Source organism: Gracilinanus agilis, chromosome 6 (genome assembly GCF_016433145.1).
Source record: "Gracilinanus agilis isolate LMUSP501 chromosome 6, AgileGrace, whole genome shotgun sequence".
Classification (NCBI taxonomy): Eukaryota; Metazoa; Chordata; class Mammalia; order Didelphimorphia; family Didelphidae; genus Gracilinanus; species Gracilinanus agilis.
This window is the reverse complement of record NC_058135.1, coordinates 87,618,182-87,643,111: the sequence shown is the minus strand read 5'-3', so window position 1 is coordinate 87,643,111 and position 24,930 is coordinate 87,618,182. Positions and strand designations below refer to the sequence as shown.

General features: G+C 36.8%; 1 protein-coding gene across 1 annotated transcript in view; it reads left to right on the top strand.

The window, feature by feature from the left end:
• The window catches only part of LOC123252291 (60S ribosomal protein L3-like), a 42,605-nt gene extending 18,035 nt beyond the window's left edge, over nt 1-24,570 (top strand). The window contains 2 exon segments of the mRNA XM_044681665.1: nt 23,275-24,035; nt 24,038-24,570. Coding sequence (XP_044537600.1) covers nt 23,275-24,035; nt 24,038-24,510 — 1,234 coding nt within the window. The 3' untranslated portion in view covers nt 24,511-24,570.
• The last annotated feature ends 360 nt before the right edge of the window (nt 24,571-24,930 follow it).

Here is a 24,930-nt window from a genome sequence, read left to right as displayed (position 1 = left end):
TATAACATAGTTCAAAATCTAGTACTGCTATACTGCTTTCTTTTACATCTTTTCATTAATTCCTTTGGTATTCTTGATCTTTTGTTTTTCTAAATGAATTTTATCATTATATTTCCTACTTTAAAATAATATTTTAGTAATTTAATGAGAATGGCATTGAAATAGTAGATGAGTTTAGGCAGAATGTGCATTTTAATTATATTGGCTCTGCCCACCTATGAACAATGAATAAATCTGACTTCATTTGTATAAAAAGTATTTTATAATTATATTCACATAGTTTCTGGGTTGGTTTTGGAAGATGTGCTCCTATATATTTTATTCTATCTGTGGTTAGTTTAAATGGGTCTTCTCTTCTTGGGGGATATTGTTGGTGATATATCAAAATGTTGATGATTTATATGAGTTTATTTTATGTCCTGCTACTTGGTTAAAATTCTTGATAATTTTTTAATTGAATCTTTAGGACTTCCTTTATCATCATGTTGTCTTCAAAAAGAGGTAGTTTTATTACCTCTTTTTCCATTCTAAATCCTTCAATTTCTTTTTCTATTATTACTTTTAGTGCTATTACAAGAATTTCTAACATTATTATGAAGGGCATCCTTGTTTCTTCCTAATCTTATAGGGAATGATTTTAACTTATTACTATTACAAATAATATTTGCTGATGGTTTTAAATATATACTTTTTATTCAAAGAAAAAAAATCCTATGCTTTTAATGTTTTTAATAGGAATGAGTGTTGTATTTTGTCAAAAACTTTTTCTGTATCTATTGATAAGATCTTGATTTTTGTTACATTTTAGTTGATGTGACCAAGTATGTTAATAGTTTTCCTTTTTTTATTAAACTATCCATGCATACTTGGTACAAATCATGTCTGATCATAATGTATAATTTTTTGATATGTATTGTTGTAGTCTCCTGGGTAATATTTTACTTAGGATTTTTGCATCTATATTTATTAATAAAATTAGCTTATAGTTTTCTTTGTTTTTACTGTTCCTACAATAGGTATCATAAAAGAAGTTTAGCAGGACTCTTTCTTTACCAATTATTCTAAATAATTTATTTAATGTTAGAATTTTATGATCTTTGACTATTTGGTAAAATTTACTAGTAAATCCATCTCATCCTGATGACTTTTCTAAGGAAGTTCATTTATGACCTGTTAATTTCCTTCTTCTTAAATAGATTCTTCTGGATGTTCTTTTTCCTCCTCTTTTAGCCTGACCATTTTGTATTTTTGTAAGTATTCTTCCATTGCACTTAATTTTTAAAAATTTGTTGGCATACAATTGGGCAAAATAACTCCTAATAATTGCTATGATTTCATTTTCATGAGTGGTAAATTTACCCTTTTCATTTTTGGTACTAGCGATTTGGTTTTCTTTTCTGTTTTTAAAAAGCATATTAACCAATGGTTTATCTATTTTGTTAGTTTTTTCATGAAATCAATCCTTAGTTCCATTTATTAATTTGATGGTTTTCTAACACTCAATTTATTAATCTCTCCTTTAATTTTTAGGATTTCCAATTTGGTATTTAATTGATGATTTTTATTTTATCCTTTTCCCCAGTTTTTTAAATTGTAAAACTTTAGATTGTGAGCTCTTTGAGGGCAAGGACTGGCTTTCTTTTTTATAATTGTATACCTAGTTCCTGGTGTATAATGGGTACTTAATAAATGTTTATTGGATTGTTGTCCACCATAATAAAAACAGGAGTAGAAGAAAAGGTAAAAGAGATAGGGTTGGAATTAGATGGGGCCATTGTGAAGAAGTTTAACCCTTTTACTTTAAAAATTAAACTGAAGTCCAAAGCATTTGAGGAACATGTCTATGGTAATGTCTCAGGCAGGATTTGAATCCAGGTTTTCTGGATTTCAGGTCCATTACATCAACCCACAAAATCCTCTGAAAGGCAGAGTGGAAAAGGCAACTTCCCAGAAAATTTTACAAGAGATGTACAATTCAGGAGACAATAAACCAAATTTAACTCCAAGGAGATAAGAGAAAGATATGAAACCTCCCACTCAACCTCCTCTTCCCAGCTAAATGTTTAAGTACATTTTCAGATTTGCCTCTGTGACCTGAGTTGTCAGCCCAATCAGTTAATCAATAAAAAAAGTTTTAAACACCTGCTAAGTACTGGGAACACAAAAGGAGGCAAAAAAGTTATAGCTCACTGGGAATTTTTGCAATCCAGAGCTCTGATTCTTAGAAAACAAAAGTAAAGAAATGAAAGAAAGTAGGTTTGATAAAGGTGTTTGGAACTTGAGTTTTCTATTTTCTTCAGGTTTGACAGAACAGAACCTAGTCTCCTCTAGTAACTCCTGGGAGCTAGCCACTGTAGCATATATTCTTGCTTATTTTAACTCTTTGAACCTGGGAAAAGGGATTTCCCCTCACAATGTAGTCATGAAAAATGCATTAGTACTGACGCAGGAGCTCCTAACCTGCTTGGCGCCAAGGGCTACACTGAGCAGATTTCCTGCTAGGAGTTGGGTCAAGGAAAGTTTCTCATTGATGCCTAATTTAATTTATATTACCACATAGACTTTTTCCTTCTTTGATGGGAGTGGCTTTAAAAAAATGCTCTGTAACCCTCTGTTTCAATGCTGTCCACTGTGCCCTCATGTGAGCCAGATCCCCCCTGCCTTTGTGAAGAGCCAGTTGGCCTGTTAAGTCAGACTTTTTGTTATTTCAGCAGCCTCTAAGCATGTAATAAATAAATTTCCACTGAGTTGGCACTTCCTCTTATTTCCTGACCAAGGGGCTGATTGTTCTTGCAACTCTCTGGGGACATTACGAGCTTTCTCCAAATGTCTGAGGTGACCTTAGCTTTGTACTATCATAGACTCTTTACTGCAGACATACAAGGAAGGTCATCTGTAGCATAGGCATCACTGCTTGATATTTTCTAAGGCCGAGTTCTTCAGAAGCTACAGAGCCCTCAAGGAGGGAGGAGGTGGTCAAGGTTATACCAGAAGATGAAGGAATTATGATTCTCCTGGGATAAGGAGCCTTATAGGATGGAATGACTTCAGAAAATGGGGAGAGTTATGATTCTCAGAAGATTTAAAAGGCCTAACTTAACATGGGAAATGGTAATCATTTTTCATGAATTAGTAAGACAGACTGAAAGGGAGTGAAAGACAGAGAGATAGAAACAAAGAAAGAGAGAGAGAGAGAGAGCAAGAGAGAGAGAGAAAGAGAGAAAGAGAAAGAGAGAGACAGAGACAGAGAGAGACAGAGACAGAGAGAGACAGAGACAGAGAGAGAGAGAGAGAGAGAGAGAGAGAGAGAGAGAGAGAGATAGAGATAGAGAGAGAGAGAGCAAGCACAAGCGAATGAAAGAATGAGGAGGCAGCATGTGCCAGCTAATTCAAATCACCACTCCTTCACTTCCATTTTCTCTCAGATCCTGATGGGGAAAACTCAGGACCTGGAAACCAAAAACCTTCAGAATAGTGCTTTCCAAGCCACCAGACCTGCTTCCAACCCAGCCTTTGTAGCCATCATTGAAAGGAGATATCATTATGGAGAGAGACCCTACCTTTCTCCTCACCACTACCAACAGTTGTGTATCAGCTGCTTCCACAGGCAACTAAATATGCATAAAAGCTCTGGGGGAATTGAATCCAAGGTTCTGTTTCCAGTCCACCTCTTTTAGCCATCATATAGGGACACAACTTTGGAGAATGGTGTAGATATCTCCACCTACTACTAATTAACTATCACACACAGAACAGGCAAAGCAGCCTAATCAAAGCAGTGGCATAGCCTGAGGGAGTGATAGGAGCCAGCATGGTGCCAGTCAAGTCTGAGCACCATCACCTTGGTTATTATCTTATCTCAAGTCCAAATGGAGATAGCCTAGGACCCTGAACTCATGAACTGTGGGTATAGTAATGCTTCCAAACCAGTTCCCAGAGTCATCTTCCTGGGAAGCAAGTTGTTTGAAGAAGTAGCCTTGCAACCACTTCTAGAGGTGCTCCTAGCCATATCTATTGAAGACTCAGAAAAGAAAGTTTTTACTACCAAATTCCTTGGCACTGTCAAATGGTTCAGCATAGAAAATGATATGATTTTATCATTGGAAATGATATTAGAGTCAGAATTATCTACTTTGCCACTACACACAAAAGTCACTGGACCTTTCCATTTCATTTGCAAGCTGAAACTTTCCAAATATATGGTTTCCTCCATTAAAATATGAGCTCCTTGAGATCATGGTTTATCTAGTTTTTCTATTTGTATCCCCAGCTTAGCACTGTGTTTTGCATAGAGTAAGTTCTTAATAAATGCTTCATTCATTCATTCTCTGATGGTTATAAAGAAAAATATTCTCTGGGATGATGGTAGAACCAAGATTCTCATGAGGTAAAGAACATTTCTCAGATTTTATTGCCATGAAAAATAATCATGACTTGATGAAGGATTTAGAACTGAAAGAAATCTTAGAGTTCATTAAATTTAATTCCTTAGTTTACCTTTGGGGAAATGGAGTTTCAAGGAAGTTTGTATCATTTGCCTAGGGTAATATAGGTATGAACTGACAGAGCCAAGCCTGGTCTGCTGACTCCAAATCCTGGTCTCTTTCTATACTACCATGCTGCTTCTTAGAATTAGAGACCTCTGTCTTTAATCATGGTTCTATGATCCCCTGGAGGCAAAGGGACATCTGAGATACAGTTTGAGGTGTCCTTTAAAATAAAGGTTTATCAAACAGACTTGTACGAAAATATTCATAGCTGCGCTTTTTGTGGTGGCAACAAATTGGAAAAGGAGGGTATGTCCTTCATTTGGGGAATGGCTGAACAAACTGTGGTATATGCAGGTGATGGAATACTATTGTGCTAAAAGGAATAATAAACTGGAGAAGTTCCAGGCGAACTGGAGAGACCTCCGGGAACTGATGCAGAGCGAAAGGAGCAGAGCCAGAAGAACTCTATACACAGAGACTGATATACTGTGGTAAAATTGAATGTAATGGACCTCTGTTCCAGCAGCAATACAATGACCCAGGACAATTCTGAGGGATTTATGGTAAAGACGCTACCCACATTGAGAGGAAGGACTGCAGGAGAGGAAACATATAAGAAAAACAACTGCTTGAACGCATGGGTCGGGGTGGACATGACTGAGGGTGTAGACTCGAAATTACCACACCAATGCAACTACCAACAACTTGGAAATTGGTCTTGTTCAAGGACACATGACAAAACTAGTGGAAACGCGCATCGGCCAAGGGTGGGGGGGGGGTGCGGGGGCGGGGGTTGAAGGGGAAAGGTGGAGCATGAATCATGTAACCATGTTAAAAATGAATATTAATAAATGTTAAAAAAAAAATAAAGGTTTATCAAAGAAAACATTTGTAAAAGAACTTTGAAGAGTCAGGGAATCCTGTGGATTTTTATCTCTACTTGGCTCACTAGCACAAGACATTCATCAGAATTTTCATTAATCTCAGAAACAATTATCTAATCAGTTTTTGAAATTCATATTAGACTACTGATGTGACAGCATAAGAATAATCAATCAGATGAGACTTCAAAAAAATAATGAAACTATGAATCATGATTATTTTAGTTGAGAGTTATATGCATCCACCAAATTATCTTTAGGTTCAAATGAAGGAGGGATGGACCAAGATCAGACACAACTCATTCCCTTTGCCTCCAATATGAAAATGATCTACTCTTGAACTGTTCGGATTGAATTTGTTAAACTACAGATACCTAAAGAATTCAAAAGTTCTCAGGCCAGAAATGAGGGACATTGCGTGAAAACCTGAAATATGAGTAACTGGAATTGCTATTTTCCAGCAGTTATAGAGTATTACTAGCCTTTTTGAATAGAATGAAGCATCAAAAGGCCAATAAGTTCAATAAATACCCAAATAGAAGCATTCTCTAAAGTATCCCTAGTCTTTGCTTCAATAGTTTCAGCATTAGGAAACTCATTACATCCTGGGGCAATCCAATTTTTGGACAGCTGTTATTCTTAGGAAGTTTTTCCTCATAAAAAGCCAAAATCTATCTCTGCGCTATGCATTCATTGCTCATTTATGTTCTCTGGGGGCAAGAAAAACAGGTCTAATACCTCTCTCATAAGGCAGTCTTTTAAGCATTTTGAGACAGTATATGTTGCTCTTCTCTAGGGAAACATCTTCTCTACGCCAAGCATATCTAGTTCCTTCAAGTGATCCAGGACATCCCATCTTCTTATTATCCTCCTCCAACTTGTCAATGTCCTTACAAAATGCAGTACTCTGACTCATAAATAGTGTATTTGATGTGTCTTTGACTGGAACAGCATACAATGGGCCTCTCATTTTCTTCTCTCTGGACCCTATGCTTTTATGCAACTTAAAGTCTAATATCATGTCATGGAGTTTTCTTGGTTTGAGCTAGCAATCTACTAAAAATGCAAAATGTTTTTGGACATTATTGAACAATGACTTCCATGGATATTTTTTTACACCCTATTGAGTATTGGTTCCAAGGCAGAAGAGTTGTAAAGGTTACACAATTGAGGTTAAGTAGATTGCCCTGAGTCATACAGCTAGGAATTGTCTAAGGTCAGATTTAAACCCAGAACCTCCTATCTCTAGGCCTGGTTTTCTATCCATTGAGCCACCTAATTGCCCCATGACTAGATGTTTATGAAGATAATATTTTGGCCCCCAAGTATGAAACTTGAGATTTATCCCTACCTAATTTCATCTTGCTAAGTAACTAATAATTATAACTGGTTGACAAATTTTGGATCTTATCTATCATTTATTTTATTAGCAGTCCATCCCAGTTACTTGTCATCTTCAAATTCGATAAGCATACCATCTAGCCATTCACCCAAATCATCAATAAATGGGTTAAACAACACAAGATCAAAGACAGATCTCTTGGGCATTCCACAAGAGACTTACTTTTGGTCCAACAGGTTAATCTTTTTCTTTTTGATCAAGGTCATTCTGAGTTTAATTAATTGACTACATCTCTCCATCTTGTGCACAAGGATATTCTGAAATAGTTTATGGATTTGGGAGGGGATACAACTGCTTCAATCAGGCTGATTTGCCTGCCCTATAGGTGGCAGTTAATTAGTAGTTGGTGGAGTTGTCTGGCACATTATCCAAAGTCATTATAAATCTAATTGACTATAATTCTCCATTTTGTCTACAAGGATATTCTGAAAGATTGTTTTAAATGTTTTATTGAGATATGATTATTCTATTCCTATGACATTTTTTCTAATTTGCAGTCTAATAGCTCTGTCAAAATAAGACATATTGTTAATCTGGTATTACCTATTTTTTTAACCCTTACCTTCTGCTTTAGAATCAGTACTGTGTATTGGTTCCAAGACTGAAGAGCAGCAAAAGTTACTCAGTGGGAGTTAAGTAACTTGCCCATGAGGGTCACAAATATAGGGAATGTTCTGAGGCCAAATTTGAATCCATGATCTACTGTCTCTAGGCTTGGCTTTCAAACTACTGAGTCACCCAGTTGGCCCCATTATCACCTATTTTTTTTATGAATCAATACTGAATTTTTAGTGATCTATTAGTTTTTTGAGTATTCTGAACATAGAGTACATCCAGGTTTGACCACTTTAAGTTATCATTGTGAGTGGGTGCGCTCTTAAAATCTTCTTAGTTTTGCTGTATGTCTGTAAACCACTTATGTTCTACTCTTATCAACCTAAAAGCCATTCTCCTTCATAAAGAAAATAGAAGTGAAATGAAAGCTAAGTAGTTTTTCTTTCTCTTCGTAAGTCCATTATAGTCATAGTATTCACTACTGAAATGATTCTTATCCCCTTTTTTATCTTCCTCTTGTCCCTAACAGTGCACCCTTCCTCCAACCCAATTCATCTGGTTGTATTTAATATTTACCATTAACCATAACTCATCCTCAGACTTTGTATTTGACATTGCTCTTATACAAGTAACCAGCTACTTTTACAGATTCAGTTCATGCTTATCTACTCTTTCTAGTAACTTGTTCAACTTCCTTAACATCCTGATTCCCAGGGCATAATTTTTAGCTATGGAATTATATAAAGGAAAAACAATAGACTTAAAGTTATACTCCTTTGAGGTACTATGTACTTTGACCTAATAATAGAAACATTATTGTTTTAAAAAATCCAGCAGCAATAACAATATTGCTATTATGTTAAAATTACATTATGTCATGTTAAAATGTTTAAAAAGACTTAGAGGAAACCCTCCAGCACAATGGATAAGTTGTTCTAGGAATTTAATAGAAAACATGGACTGCGATGAGAAAGCATGGATATGTTGCACGCTGTATCATTGGAGGAAATATTTCTGTAAAATGATAGATCCTTGGAAACCTAGAATAATTTTATCATTATTTCATAATTTGATGGATCCATGGTCTTATTGATATTAGTCCTTTCAAATGTGCAGATATGAAACCAATCAGGTTATTTATTTCATTGTTAGACTCTTGTTCTCTTTTACCTAAAATTTTCATAAACTGCCATCCAATATGCTGGGGCCCTTCCTTTAGGTATCTTGATGTAATGTAGATATCAATGTAAGGTGTATTCTTGTTTTAATTAAATGATAATCCCATCTGTCTTTCCTACCCTACATCTCTCTCATTTTATGTATGCATGTGTATGATACATTAATTTTTGCATACAATTCATTGTTAATATTCTACAGCTTGTGCCAAAAATACATTTTCCATTGCTCTTTGTGACCCACAATTTTAATTTGCCCAGAGATTATAGCATTCCATGACATATCCATAGAGTATAATATATTGAAATTAGTTTAAGATATGTATATACCCACATATGATCAATATGTTCCCATGCTCATCAATATGTTATATATATTGTCTAAATATGACTCTCAGGAGGGATTTAAGAGACAGATACTTTTCTTCTGTCTCTGTGTCTTGGCATTGGTTATCTCTCATGCCTGGAATGTATTCTCTCCTTACTTTTGTTCTACAGAATCCTTTACTTTTTTCAAAACTCAGCTAAAGATCTATTGTCTACATGAAGCCTTTCCTAATACCCCCAATTCCTAGCATAGTTTGTTTTAGCTGCTTTGTTTATTTGCATTAACTAATTTGTATTTAATAACTTTGTATTATATATGTATATATACCTATAGTTATGCATAATCATTAGTTCCCCCAATAGAATTTAAATTCCTTAACAGCAAGGATAATTTTGTTTTTGCCTTTGTAACCTCAGTATCCACTGTAATGAAAGACACATAGTAGATGTCCCATAAATTGTAAGGGTTAAAATTAATGGTTGGATAATAATTATATGAAATTATATGGTCACCAATATTTATTATATCTCAAGTCTGAAATTTATTTACAAAATGGAGAAGAAACAATAAAGTAGAGAAATATGAAGAAGTTAGAGGTTATCTCTCCTGACAACCTAAATGTTTTACTCTGGGTCTTCTTAATCCAGGCAGGGATTAATTAGCTCTCAACCAGGAAGGCTGGTAGTTAGTAACCATGTGGCCTTCCAAGATGGAAGCTAGACTCTTCAGAAACTAGGAAAGGAGTCAGCTTTTTGCTCAGCCAACAAAGTAGTCCAAGAGTCAGAGTCCAAGTTGAAGCCGAGCTCCAAGACAAGACCCAAGCCTCAGTCTCCAGCCAGAAGACTACTTCCAGATGACAATCCCTTCAGACTATTTTCTCAAAGACAATCTGCCTGGAAGGATTTTGAGGCTTGCTTTTATGGTGAGTTCTTGTCCCTTCCCCTCTTCACAGGGGCCAATCACAGTTTCCAAATTGTCTAGCACTGCTCAGGGGGCAGTGTCTGTAGAATAAACTTCTCACCTTTTGAAGGTTAAGTTCTCATTAAAAACATTCACAGTTTCCTGATTGATTGAATTTCTAAGGGTGTGAATTTTCTAAGTACCTTGCTAGCTTCTCACCTAGTATTAAGTAGGGTGTTCAATCTTTTGTTGATTCAATTTAAAAGTAGACAAAGGAGAGTTAATCTTGTCTTCAGTCTAGTAAGTGGGGGTACTTAAGTTAGTGTTAACTCAAAATAGATAATAGAGTAAAGAATTCTCTTGCACAAAATGAAATACTTATAGAGTGATTAGAAAATATTGCATATAAAGAAATGACTATAATTGTTGACACCTGAAATATTGAGACTGAAGAAAAAAGAACCAAAAGTATTGTACATATTTTTGACAGAAATAATGAAGAAGGAAAAAGGAGCCCATTTTGTCTTATGGAGAGAAATGATGAGTTTGTTATCTACTCCACTAAATTCCTCTTTGGAGGTCTAAGCATGTCATAGCTTTGAGTTTGAACTTCCAAAGGCTATGATAACCAAGAGATCTCTGTCAGATCCTACCAAACTGGAAAGGCTTCAAGAAGCATGGGCTTGGCAAAGGACTGTTATCAGAGGACCAGCCTAATTAACTTTCATCATAAAAATAATGGCTACCAGGTAATGAATTTTTGACCACAGGAATTCATGAAATCATCTGCTGAGTTGCAAAGAGATTGTGTCCTGCATATTTGGAGTGGAATTCAGATGAATAACAGAAAGCATCACTAAGATGGGTCAGAATGGTTTATTGATACAAGCATAGGATATAAGGGTATATGGTCAGACAATAATTCAGTTAGAAGATTCCCATTTATTCTCCCTCATCCCCCACTGTCCCATCATGCACTATGAAAATTGGTGGACCCAAATGTGAAGTGGGATATATTCTCCTTGAAGGCCTAAAGTAGTTAAGGGTTCAAGTTTACATAAGATTTTCAGACAAAGGGCATGTGGTGACAGCTGCCACAGCACAGGTGGGGCAGTGGGGTTAGAGAACATGGGAAAGTAGCAAAGAGAATTCTCTGAGGATTAACCATTAAAGCTTACTCAGAATGAGCAAGTTGAAATTTTAAATGTGCTTCATCACCAAGTTCGTAGGAGAGTTTTAGCAGCCATTCTAAATAGAACTAATAAAAATTAAGGGTAGAAGGAATTAAAGATACTAAATATTAAGGCTACTAGCAGTCAAGCCTAGGAGAATAGGTTTGGTTATTCAGGTGGCCATCTGTAAAAAGTTTTACATTTGCCTAAAATAATATAATCATAAATATTTAAAATTTTTTAAATGTTTAGATTATGAACATTTAATTGATTTGCATTCATATGTGTTTTTTTCTGAATTAATTGGGAGATTTCTCAAAATGTCATTTTCTATCATCTGGATTCCATTCCTCTTGTGTAGGGTATTGTCCCATGGGCCTAACAATGCTTATTAAATAATGACAATACACATGCTTTAAGACAAATCTGATATCATAGTTTCTGGGATGCTAATTTTCTCTTTCTCCCTGGGGTCTCTTGTTGCATGTCTTTAAAAGTGAGGATAACTGACACTTGAAAAAAATTTTAATTTATATCTAGGATTTAATTGGTATAGATGACTCCTAATGGGAATATTCTCTCTATCAATGTAGATTGGCACTTATTCTGAAATTTATAATCTTAGAGTTGCCTGGAGGGTAATGAGATATTAGATAATTAGCCTATGATCAAACAGCCAGTATATGTCAGAGTTGGGGCATGAAATCAGGACTTCCTTACTCTGATAGAACCAACTAAAATAGAAAGACAGTTACCTAACATTTGTATCCCTTTATGTGTCTTCCTTTCCATTATATTATAACTACCTCTTAGTATTTGTTGAATGGCATTTAATTAGCCTGGTAGCTAAACTGAAGTCACTCATATCATATAGAAATTTAGACAGTGAGATTTTCAATAGAGCTATGAATTTTGCATCAATATTCCACAAATTTTAATTAGTATAGGAGATAGGCCTGGAAAATGACAAGACTGAGGAAGATAACAATGATAATAATACATACTGTACCACTTTAAACGTTATAAAATATTTTTCTCACTCAATAATCTCATGAGGTATACAGTGTAAATATTATTCCCCCCATTTCAGAGATGAGGAATCAGAGGCTCTGATAGGCTAAGTGACTTCCACACAGTCCTGGGACTGGTAAATGTAGTAGCTGGAATTTGAACATGGGTCTCCAACACTGAAAAGGTATTTGAGCTAATCCTTGAAAGACTTGGAAGATTTTTGAGAGGCAGAGATGTTTGGAAAGGTCATTTAAGATAAAGACAATAGGTTAACCACATGGAACCAGGAAATTATGGGTCACACTTAGAGAATAATAAATCAGTCATTCAAAAAGCAATTAAAAACTACTTACAATGTACCAGATATTCTACTACTATTGGGTATTTAAAGAAAGGCAAAACATTTCCTTCCCCCCGCCCCCAAACACATACATTCTAATGGGAGAAGAAATAGATGAAGACAATGTATAAGTAACTAGATACCTATACTTAGTAAACAGAATAAAAATAAGGTAATATGAAAGGAGAGATATTAGAAGTGACTGGAAATGTCTATGTTAGAAAACTGGAATTGATCTAGGTGTTAAAAAAAATTCAGGTATTCTGAGAAGTAGCTATGAGGGGAACTGAGCATTCTGGACTAGGTAAGGTACAGAGATAAAGAGTCATGTTTGAGGAACTACAAGTAGGTAAGTGTAATTGAATTGTAAAGTATGTAAAGTTAGGCAAACAATAAACATTTATTAAAAACCTGTTATATTTCAGACACTGAGTTAAGCACCAGGTGAAAGTGAAGGTGAAGATGAAAGTCAGTCCCTACTCTAAAGGAGCTCACAGTCTAATGAAGAGGACAACATTAAAAGATTATATACAAATAAAATATATGCACAATAAAGTGGAGGTAAATAGAGGGAAGGCACTAGAATTAAGGGTGTCTAGAAAAATCTTATAGAATGAGGGATTTTAGCTTTCACTCGAAGGAGCTAGGAAAGCCAGGAGAAAGCAGTGAAGAAGAAGACCATCCCAGGCATAGGGAAGAGCCAGTGAATATATACAGAATCAGGAGATGGAATATCTAAACAAGAAACATTAAGGAAGCCAGAATACATGAGTGAGTGAGTAAATGTGTGTGTGTGTGTGTGTGTGTGTGTGTGTGTGTGTGTGTGTGTGTGTGTGTGTGTGTGTGTGTAGGGTAGATTATGATGAATTTTGAATGCCTCAAATAGGATTTGATCCTAGAGATGCTAGGAAGCTACTAAAGCAGTGATGGCAAACCTTTTAGAGACCTTAGAGACCAAGTACCAAACTGCAACCATCATAACACATGCGAGCCCCCACCTCACCTTACCCCAAACAGGGGAGGGAGGAAGTGCTCCCATTGGGATGCTGGGCAGAGGGGAGGGTCATGTGAGAAATGTCTCCAGGTACATGTGGAGAGGGGTAAGAGAGCCCCCCCCCCCGGCACACATGCCATAGTTTCACCAACACAGCACTAGAATTTATTGAGGAGGGCAGTGAGTGACCTAATCAGACCTATGATTCAGGTAAACCACTTTAGTAGCTAAACAAAGGGTAACCTAGAGTGAGGAGATACTTGTGCAGGGAGATCAGCCAAAAGGACTTTACAGCATTGTGGAATTATGAGTGGAGAGAAGGAAATGTATGAATGATAGTGTGAATATACAGATGATGCTATTTGTCACTTTGGGTTACTGGGATGACGTTAGTGTTCTTGGCAGTAAAGAGAACATTCAAAATGGGGGAAGGAAGATTTTTTTGGGAAACAATTAGTTCTGTTTTGTGTATGTTGAGTTTGAGATGCCAAATAGGCATCTGGTTCAAACTGTCTAAAGGCAATTAGAGAGACATGTCTGTAGCTAAGGGGGAAAACCAGATTAGACATAGAGATCTGAGAATCATCTGCATAGAAATTAATTAGATTCATAAGAATTGATGAGATCATCAAGAATAAAAAAAAAGGATGAAAAAGAAGCCAACTCAGGATGGAGTCTTGAGTGGGCAACCATAATTAGGGATATGATATGCATGGAAAAAAAACTAGAAAAGTATGTTAAGAAAGATTGATCAAACAGAAAGAGAACAAGGAGAGAACAATTCTGTGACAACCTTGAGAGGAGAGAGTACGTAAGAAGAAAAGGTCATAGACATTTGTCAAATGCTATTCAAATGACAAGAAGAATGAGTGTCAAGGAGAGACCATTAGATGAGCAAATAAGAGATCATTAGTAACTTTGGAGAAGACAATGTCAGGTTAATGATGAGACTGAAGCCAGATAGAAAAAGAACTTGGGACAGCTACATAATGCAATGGATAGAGCCTTGGGCTGTAACTGGGAACACTAATTTTCATAAGCTCAATCCAGTAGCAGATATTCACAAAACCAGTGACTTTGGATAAATCACTTCACCCTGCTTGCCTCAGTTCTGCATCTGTAAAATGAGATGGAGAAGAAAATGGAAAGCCATCCCAGTATATTTGCCAAAAAAATCCAAAATAGGGTCATGAAGAGATAGACATGATGGGTACAATTTAACAAAGGGTTTAGATGTGAATAAAAAGAGAAGAGGAATTATCAAATGCAGATGATTTTCTCAAGAAGTTTAGTCATAAAGGGGAAGAGCACTATAGCATGATAGCTAGCAAGCATGCTAAGATCAGATGAGAATTTTTAATGATGGTGAAGACATGAACATGTCTGTAGGAAGCAGAGAGAACTGGTACTTAGAGAGAGATTGCAGGTAAGAGAGTGTAGGAATGAGAGTGAGGGCAATTTTTTGAAGAAGTTAGGAAAGGTATATTAAAAGATGTATGTAGAGGGGTAAGTAGTCAGTTTGGTTCAACTATGTGATCCATTCCAGAAAAATTTGAGGTAAAGAAGATAAATGAGAAAAAAGGCTAAAGAGTAAAATCTACCTGAGCCAGTAGGTAAAAAGATGATAGATCCAAAAGGTATGGAGATGGTTCAGGTTCAGGTATAAGTCGAATAAGATGGCATCTGAGGTCCCTTCTAACTTCAAAGTCTATGATTATGTGAGGGAACCCCTTACTGAAATTCCCCCCCCCATCCCAGTAATATCCTTGAAATAACACATCCCTATTCCAATTGCATGAAACAGTTCATGTGAAATGTTATGAGCTCAGATTTCCTCTCATGTCTGTGGTGCTTTTTGACTGCAGCCAGATGGAGGAAACAATGTGAACATTTTTTTGTGGCAAATATTTTAATATCTCAGACCCCAGTTGAAATTGAAGTAGAAGTCAGGAAGTCAAGAGGCAACGACTACTTAACTCTGAGTTCCCAAGCATATTCAATCTTCGGGAAAGGTTTAGGTTTATTCTTAGTCATGTTTAAAGAAAATGTTTAACCTTCAAAAAATCCTCTTTCCCACCATCCCATTAATTTCCTAGATTCCTCCTTTTAGATTATAACTGAGTGAGTTTTATGTACAGTACCTTGTATATGAAAGTATTCAGGGCTGCAATTCAATCCAAAGCTGTGTTTTGTCTATAAGAGGCAACACATCTGGATATTTAGATATATCTGGATGATTGATTATATTTTCACTTTTCATCCAGGTAATTATTCATACTTATAAAGCATTTTACAGTTTGCTAAGCAATTTCCTTTCAACAATGCTGTGGGTCAGGTGGTATGTAAATGTTATTATCATAGGATCCTAGATTTAAGGGTAGAATGGGTGCTCTTAGGTCCTTTAATCCAATCCCCTAATTTTTCAAATGAAGAAACTGAGGCCTAGGAAAGGTGCCTTACCCAAGATCATAGATCATAGCTGACAGAGCCAGGATTTAAACTTGGATTCTCCAAAACTAGCATTCTTTCTACCGTATAATGATGTCTCCTTTTACAAATGAAAAAATCAGACTGAAGCATAATGACTTCCTCAAGGTCCAACAGCAGAGCCAAGTCTCAAATTCATGTCTCCTGGCTGGTTCAGAGCTCTTTCTACTGTTCTCCACCTGCCTCTCATATTTGTCCCAATGTGAAGACCACTCTTGAAAAGGGAAAGCTTTAGGAGCCTGTGGTTCAGAACCTGCCAAATAGATATCACAGCTCAAAATTGTGTTTTCTTGTGGCTGATTCTTATTTTGACAGTTGGCTTTCTTCATTGTTTTCATAACCTGACAGAAGGACACCTTCATGTGGCTGAAAAACTCTCACATGTAGAAGAAAGTTTTAACCTTCCTAGTGAGTCTTGTAATGTCCTATCTATTATCAAAAGCCAGAAGGACATAATAGAACATTAGAATTAACAGAGACCTATCTTAAAATACATTTCTGACAAATACTAGTTGGGGCAGCCAGGTAGATAGAACCCTGGGACTGGACTCAGAAAGACTCATCTTACTGAGTTCAAATCTAGCCTCAGATAATTACTAACTGTGTGACTTCTCAAGTCACTTAAGCCAATTTACCTTCCTCATCTATGAAATGACCTGGAGAAGGAAATGGCAAATCAGTACAATATCTGCCAAGAAAATGCCAAATTGGGGTCATAAAGAATCAGATATGAATGAAATGCCCGAATAACAAAGTTGTATAATGAAGGGCAAACCATTCATTCTTTCTGTGCCTTAGTTTTGTCTGAAATAAAGAATTGGGGGAAATAATTATAGTTGCCTGTTACTTTTTCCATTCAAGAAATTCCCCACAGTACTTTCACCTTGCTGAATAGTTCTAGTCAAATGTTAATGATAAACATGCACTCAGTAAAATGTGGGAAAAGTTATTTGGTTCATGCTCATGATGCATACATTCTTCATGTTATTTGACCTTCTTCCTTTCCCATGTTAATGATGAGAAAGTATGATGGCTTTTGGATAGTTTGCCAACATTTAAAAAATTGCTAACATCTTCATGTTCTTCTGATAACAGATTCTGCTCTTAGGTAATGGGAAGTATACTGACATACGGAGTTAGTATATATCTTCTCAAGCTCTAATTTTAGTACCTTTATTTATAGCATTTTCTTTAATGAATATTATTCTAAATATTTCCCCCTGCTTTTGGTAATTTTAAACTATAATAGCTAATACTTTTCTCTAGGTAGAAAAAAAATTACTAAATCTTTACTGAGGAAACTTCTTTGTCACCTTACTATAATCAGTAATATTCTTATCTTTTTCTTTGTGGGAGCTGAGCTTTTGTATAGCACCTAGTGTGAAGATGGGATTGCCTCTCCCCTTACCTACTTTTAAATTTAATCAACCAAAAGCTAGACATCCTTACTTAACACTAAGTAGGGAAGGTCCTCAAGCCACTTACTAAAGTGGGTGACAACTCCAGAAGTGACTCACCACCCCCTGGGCAGTGCTAAGCAAATTTAAGGACTGCAATTGGTCCCCATAAAGTGGAGGAAGGGACAGGAGGAAAGGACTTTAAACGGTGATTAACTTCCTGTCCAAGGAGTCTTGGTCCTGAATTTTTGGTTGGAGGAACTTGGATGGGGACTGCGGCTTGGAGCTACTTGGACCTGAGACTCTAGATCTTGGACTACTTCTGGTAAGACTGCTCCTGGATCTTCTCCCTTTGGAGCTTCAGCTTGAGTAAGTGAAAAACTGACCCTCCTTTCCTGACTTCTAGAGAGATTAGTTCTGGAGTGGCCTCCCTTTCTTGGAGGAGGCCATGTGGGTTGAACCCTTGTTTAATTTACCACTGAGTCCTCCAGGTGAGGGATTAATGAGCCCTGGCTGGCTTAACCCAGGATCTAGAGCAACACTGGGGAGATGGGCCAGACATTTTTTCTACCTTCTTTTACATTCCTCTACTTTCACTTTTCCTACCTCCTTGTAAATAAAACTATTGAAAATCAATTTGACTTGAGCTATAATATTTTAAAATTTGCGACCACAGTTTTATTTTAGAATTCTTATATATTTAGTCCAAGCATAAAATTTAATTCCTTACACCAGAGCACCTTATTCTCACAGATGAGTCATCTAGAATAGTTATCCTAGGCTCAAAGTATCTGTGGATATATACATACTCAAAAATCATAGCTCATAAGCTCTCATTAGTGTTTACTTTTTCCTTTGGACATCCCAAGAGAGTCATTTCAAGCAAAAACATTTAATGAAATGGTATACTAAGAAAAATTATAGTAAACCACTTCCCTCATAAACTTAGGATACATTTTTACACAAAAACAAGCCCCATAGATTATGGGATCACATATGAAGGCACATGTGTGTACCCTTACAACATACGTAACCAGTGCATATAGATTGAGGAGTGACACCTGCATGTTTCAGAATATCCATGGCTTGTGATCATGTCATTGTGCTGTTCTAGCTTGGCCTGCTTTTCTATTAGTGTGGTGCCACATCACTGGTGGCTGTGATGCTCAGCTCAGTCTTGTTCTCTGATACTAGCTTTCTTGCTCTCATTCAGAACCAAGCAGACCAACTCAACTTCAGTATGCTAAGGAATAGTGGCTACAACCTATTCCTCATAAAGGTGGTCTATGAAATCTCTTTTGTTATAGCCACTACATCCAGCTAACAAAAGCCAAGCAGATGTTCCTTGGTCTAAGATTATAGCTTTCCTTTTTTAATCTTTCTGTCTGAGTAGAGATCAAAACCTTTCCTTAAAAATTGTAAGTACCTACTCTAAACCAACCACAGTGCTAAGCAGTAGGTATATATATTTTTTAAAAAGCCAAAAAACATTTCTTGTTTTCAAGGAGTTAACAGGCTAATGAAGGAGACAATAAGCAAACAAAGATATACACACTGTATAACTAGGAGTTTAGGCTTAAACAGTACTGAAATCCTCTCTGACTTGACATGCAAATGATTTTGAGGTGGAACAAAAGGTAAACTAAAGAGGCAAGACAATTTTTTAGCCTACCTATCTTGCCTAGTTCTGACCTTAATGATGAATTTCTTTTAGCTTGTCATTTGCTTTTTTTCCTGTATTTTGAATGACATAAAAACCTCACTGTCTCCCTGTTTAAAATGTTGTCGAATTAAATAAACAGTGATAAATAAATCACTATTATCAAGACTCTGTTTTCAATCCCAAATATGCAAAGACACAAAATACAATTGGTTTTCAGTTCAGCATTACTCTGATTACATCTGATCCTCTGTTCTGGGTTTATATGAATAAGTTCTGTGGGTTTATCTGGAGGTACTGTCTTTTTACTTTCCAATATTACATTCTACATTCTAGGAGGTCAGTTTGTTTCAAGTATGAAACACTTCTTCCAAGTCTTTCTTAAAAATTTGATGTCCACATAGTCAGATTGTTGTTATTAGCATATGTTTTACTTCAATTCTTCATGTGGCATTAGGACTTTCCATCTGTTATCTTTCACTTTCACAGTTTTATAATGATAGGAATTAAATTGCTTGGAATCTGAGAGCATTAGGTGCCTTTCTCCAGATTTTTTCTTAGGGTGCACAGAAGAAGCAAAACCCAGTGCCACTTCCCAAGAAATATTCCCCAATATTTTTCCCCTTTGGAAAGTAAGGTGGGAAAATTAGATTGATTAGAGAATCCCAGAGTTTCAGAAATAGAAGAGACTTTAGAGATCTTCTAGTTAAACATATATATGAAAAAAAATTTATTCTATACCCAATACATGTTTAACCAGATTTTCCTTGAAGACCTCCAATAAAGGGGTATCCACTCAGCTAAAGACATTTATTAATGTTTACTAAGTCCTAGATGATGAGTTAAGCTATAAATATACTGTTAACTAGGAAAAACAATGGACTATTAAATAGTCAGAAAAACAACTCTTAAATTAAGGAAAGGGGTACAGTGCTACATTAGACCTCCATGTACAGCTGCTCACCACACACCCATGCAGAGTTCTGAGGACTGGAACTCTGCTTGCTGTGGTCACTGACCCCTGGGAACACCAACTGTACTAGATTAGACAATTCCAAGGAGCCATTAAAGTTGGGAAGCTTAAATACCTGTCCTGGGGAACATGGGGCCTAAGGATGAGAGGGATAGTTGATTGGCTTTACAATGGTAACAAAGGAAAATGAGGAGTTCCAGGCAGGAATCACAGTGAGAGGTTGATGCTTTACAATGGACACAAAAGGAAAGACCCAACCAAAGACTTGGCCACCTCTAAAGTACTTTGGCCTAAGGGGAGAAACCACTAGGACAAAAGAGATACTTAACACTTGATCAGATTAGTTATCCCCACTTAAACTACTTTAAAGTCTTTTGATATGCTGAGACTAGTGAAGTTGGACTTTCCCTAAGGGAGAAACTGTAGTGACAACTGCTTTCACCTTCAAGCTATGTAAGCTGGGGGTCTTACTAGGTTACATTTTGGGGGACTTCTAGATTCCAATGTTGACAATACAAAGACAAAAATGAAATAGTTTCTGCCCTGCCCTCAAAGGGCTTACATTTTGTTATTGGAGGTATACAAAATTCACACCAAAAAAAGTTTCATATGAAGGAAGAATTCTAAAAACTGGGAAGATTAGGAAAGTTCTATTTTGGGAAATGGCATCTGATTAGTATGGGATTCTACTAGGCAGAGTGAGCAAGATATGTAGGAAGGTGATAAAGATACTAGAAAAATAATATGCTAAAAAAAAGGAAATGATAAATGTTGGAGGGAATATGGAAAAGTTGGGACATCAATACATTGTTGGTGGAGCTTTGAACTGATATAACCACTCTGGAGAGAAATGTGGAACAATGCCCAATGAGGCATAAAATTGTGCATACATTTTGACCCAGAAAAACCACTACTCAGTCTGTATCCTAAAGAAATTAAAGAGAGGGGAAAAAAACATATTCATAGAAAAACTATTTATGGCTGCCCTTTTTGTGGTGGTTTCAACCTGGAAAAACACAGAACTACTTAAATAGTCAGCAAAACCAAATCTTTAATCAGGAAAGAGATAGTGTTCAATATTCATCAGCCACACAGAGTCAAGCTCCTAAAAACCATACAGAGCCAAGGGCTCTGGGACTCTGGGAACTGTATCTCTGTGAGAATCACCATGTGAGATGATTCTCCCAAGAATAATAGAACTTGGGGACTTATATACTTTTGGGGGAACTAAGGACAGGGAAGTATGATTGATTGGTTACAAGGAAATGAGAAGTCTGAGAAAGGCTTATCAAGGAGAGGTTGACACTTTATAATGGATACAAAAGGAAAGGGTCCAGCCTAGGGCTGGGCTACCTGGGAGAGAACTTTGATAGAAAGGGAGAAACTACTAAGAACACAAGGGTACTTAACATTTGACTATCTACTAGTTCCACCCTAAGTGGGATTCATTAAGTACTTTAAGGTCTATTGTTTAGTCTGAAATGGGTCAGTCTGGGACTTCCCTCAAGTTCTCCGGGGATAGGGTCAAACTTGGGGTTCCCAAAAACCCAGCTAACAGTGGCAAAGAGCTAGAAACTGAAGGAAATGTCCATCAATTGGGGAATGGTTGAACAATTTGTGGTATATAATTGTAATAGAATATTTTCATACCATAATAAATGACAAACAAGATGATCGCAAAAAACCTGAAAAAACTTATATGAAGTGATGCAATGCCAAGTGAAGCAAGCAGAACCAGAGAATGATGTACACAAAAACAACAATAATGTATGATGATCCACAGTGAATGACTTAACTATTATCAACAAGTCAAAGATTCAAGACAAATCCAATGGACTCATAGTAAAAAAAAAAAAAAAAAAAAAAAAAAAAAAAAAAAAAGCCCACCAATAGAAAAAATAGAAAAGAAAAAGACTCCAAGTACAGATTGAAGTCTACTATTCTTCACTTTATTTCCTCTATGAATTTTTCTCTAATATAAGCAGTGTGTGTCTTGACAAACATTGAAATATGTGTAAATGTATATTATATGATAATATATATGTTCAACTTATATCACATTACCTTCCTTGGAAGAGAGAGAAGTGGGAAGGAGGGAGAGAAGATGGATTGTAAAATGTCAGAAAATAAATATTAAGAATTGTATTGAAAAAAATTAAAAATTTCTGTATAGAAAAAATTGTATGGAAAATTTTTTAAAAAAATTATTACTTGCTAAGGCAAATATGGGTAGTTGCCAGGATTCTTTGATTTGACTAAGATTAGAATAACATGAAGTGCAAACATCTCTAAACTTGAGGCACAGAGTAGTCATTAGGTATCCTTTTGGAATACTGTGAATAAGACCTCAAACAACTTGTAGCATAGGCACTGAGATTTTTATAGTGACATACACAGCCCAGGAGAGTTTAAACATAGACACACCAGGGAAAGCTACTGAAGTAAACAGACTTTCCCGGAGCTGTGATGGTGGTTTTGTACAACAATGTCCCACTTGGTTCTCTTGTTCTCCCTCCTGTCAACACATTCATATCTAGAGCTGCAGTACAAAGACCATTTTTAAGATTAGGAGTCTAAAGACTTGGGGCCTCCTTGCTTTTAGATGCTGGCTGTAGACACCCTGTAGGATGAGATTTATGCCCTATTTGTGGTTCAGCTGACCTGTTTTGCTAATTTTCCATGTTAATGCACACACTGAGAGGATTGGGTCTCCACAATGAAATCTTCCACAGATAGGACCACCCTGTGACAGAGCCAATGAAGCTATGCAAGACACACAAAAATCCCAAGAGGAGAAGATAGAGGGAAGAATGTTAGATAATGGCAGGCAAGGTGTAAGCTTGATAAAGAATGTTTAAGAAAAAATGGAAAATTCTGCCTGAAATAATGTGAACCTCAGGACATCTGCCTTGGAAATAACACAGCCAACTCTAGTGCTGGGATCATGGGATCAATAATCAATGAGGAGGTTGATTACTGCTCATAGAATCTGTCCATATGTGGTTGGATGGGCCTCATTTCCAATGGGCAATAAAGGGTGCAAGTTGGTCCCCTTATGCCCTATATGCCTGCTCACTCTGCCTGATTATCTAAAGCTATTTCAATTTCTGATACATGCCAGACCTTAGCAAAGCACAGCAACTCTTCTATATTCAATTCAATAAAATGCAATTAATAAGGCAAAAAATTATTCTTAGTCTCAACAAGTTTATATTCTTCTCTTTTTCCTATTCCTCCTCCTTACTTCTGAAAGTATAGACTTTTTTCTACCTTGACATTTTACCTATTGCTTCCATATTTTTCCTCTTTATTTTTTCTCAATTACATGTAAATATTTTTAAGATTCATTTTTTAAAAGTTTGATTTCCAAATTCTCTCCCTGCCATTTCTGCCCTCATGCCTCCTTGAACAATCAAGCAATATAGATTTAGAAATGTAGAAAAAGCAAACATGTAGATAATATAAGTGAAGTCATGCAAAACATTTCCAAATTAGTTATGTTGCAAAAGAAAATACAGTCTTCCAGCTCGCCTCGGAGGCGTTAGCATCACGTCTCACCGGAAGTTCTCTGCTCCCAGACATGGGTCTCTGGGCTTCTTGCCTCGAAAGCGAAGCAGCAGGCACCGGGGAAAGGTGAAGAGCTTCCCTAAAGATGATCCCAGCAAGCCTATCCACCTGACAGCCTTTCTGGGCTATAAGGCAGGCATGACCCACATAGTTCGAGAGGTGGACAGACCTGGCTCAAAGGTGAACAAGAAGGAAGTTGTTGAGGCTGTCACCATCGTAGAGATACCCCCCATGGTCATTGTGGGTATTGTAGGCTACGTACAAACCCCCAGAGGCCTCCGGAGCTTCAAAACCATCTTTGCTGAGCACATCAGTGATGAGTGTAAGAGACGATTCTATAAGAACTGGCATAAGTCCAAGAAGAAGGCTTTCACCAAGTACTGCAAGAAATGGCAGGATGATGATGGCAAGAAGCAACTGGAGAAAGACTTCAATAGCATGAAGAAATACTGCCAGGTCATCTGAGTCATTGCTCACACCCAGATGCGCTTGCTCCCTTTGAGACAAAAGAAGTCTCACCTGATGGAGATCCAGGTGAACGGTGGTAGTGTATCTGAGAAACTGGACTGGGCCCGTGAAAAGCTGGAACAGCAGGTGCCTGTGTCCACCGTATTTGGACAAGATGAGATGATTGATGTCATTGGTGTGACCAAGGGCAAGGGTTACAAAGGTGTCACCAGCCGCTGGCATACAAAGAAGCTGCCCGAAAGACTCACAGAGGCCTGCGTAAAGTGGCCTGTATTGGAGCTTGGCATCCTGCCCGTGTTGCCTTCTCTGTGGCTCGAGCCGGTCAGAAGGGCTACCATCACCGCACTGAGATCAACAAAAAGATCTATAAGATTGGTCAGGGCTACCAGATCAAGGATGGCAAGCTGATAAAAAACAACGCATCAACTGATTATGACCTGTCTGACAAGAGCATCAACCCTCTGGGAGGCTTTGTCCACTATGGTGAAGTGGCCAATGACTTTATCATGCTCAAAGGTTGTGTTGTTGGGACCACCCTGAGAAAGTCTCTGCTGGTACAGACCAAGCGTCGTGCCCTGGAGAAGATTGACTTGAAGTTTATTGATACCACCTCCAAATTTGGCCATGGTCGCTTCCAGACCGTGGAGGAGAAGAAAGCTTTCATGGGACCACTCAAAAAGGACTGTGTGGCTAAGGAAGAAGCTGCATAATGTTTCCAGACTAATACAGAGCTGGTGGATTTTCAATAAATTGAAATTATTTTCCAATCTAAAAAAAAAAAAAAAGAAAAAAGAAAAAAAAAAAGAAAATACAAGCCAAAAAAAGCCTAAAAAATAAAGAAAACCAAAAAAAAGTATGGTTCAATCTTTGTTCAGATTCTACCAGTTCTTTCTCTGGAGTGGATTATACTTTTCATCATAAGTTCTTAGGAATTATCTTGGACCATTATATTGCTCAAGAAAAGCTTAGTCATTAGTTAATTACCATAAGATAGGATATTACTCTTATTGTGTACACTGCTCTTGGTTCTGTTCTTTTCACTTTGAATCAGTTCATGTGTCTTTCTAAGTTTTTCTGAAAGCATTCAGCTTATCATTTCTTATGACATAAAAAATAGTATTTCATCACAA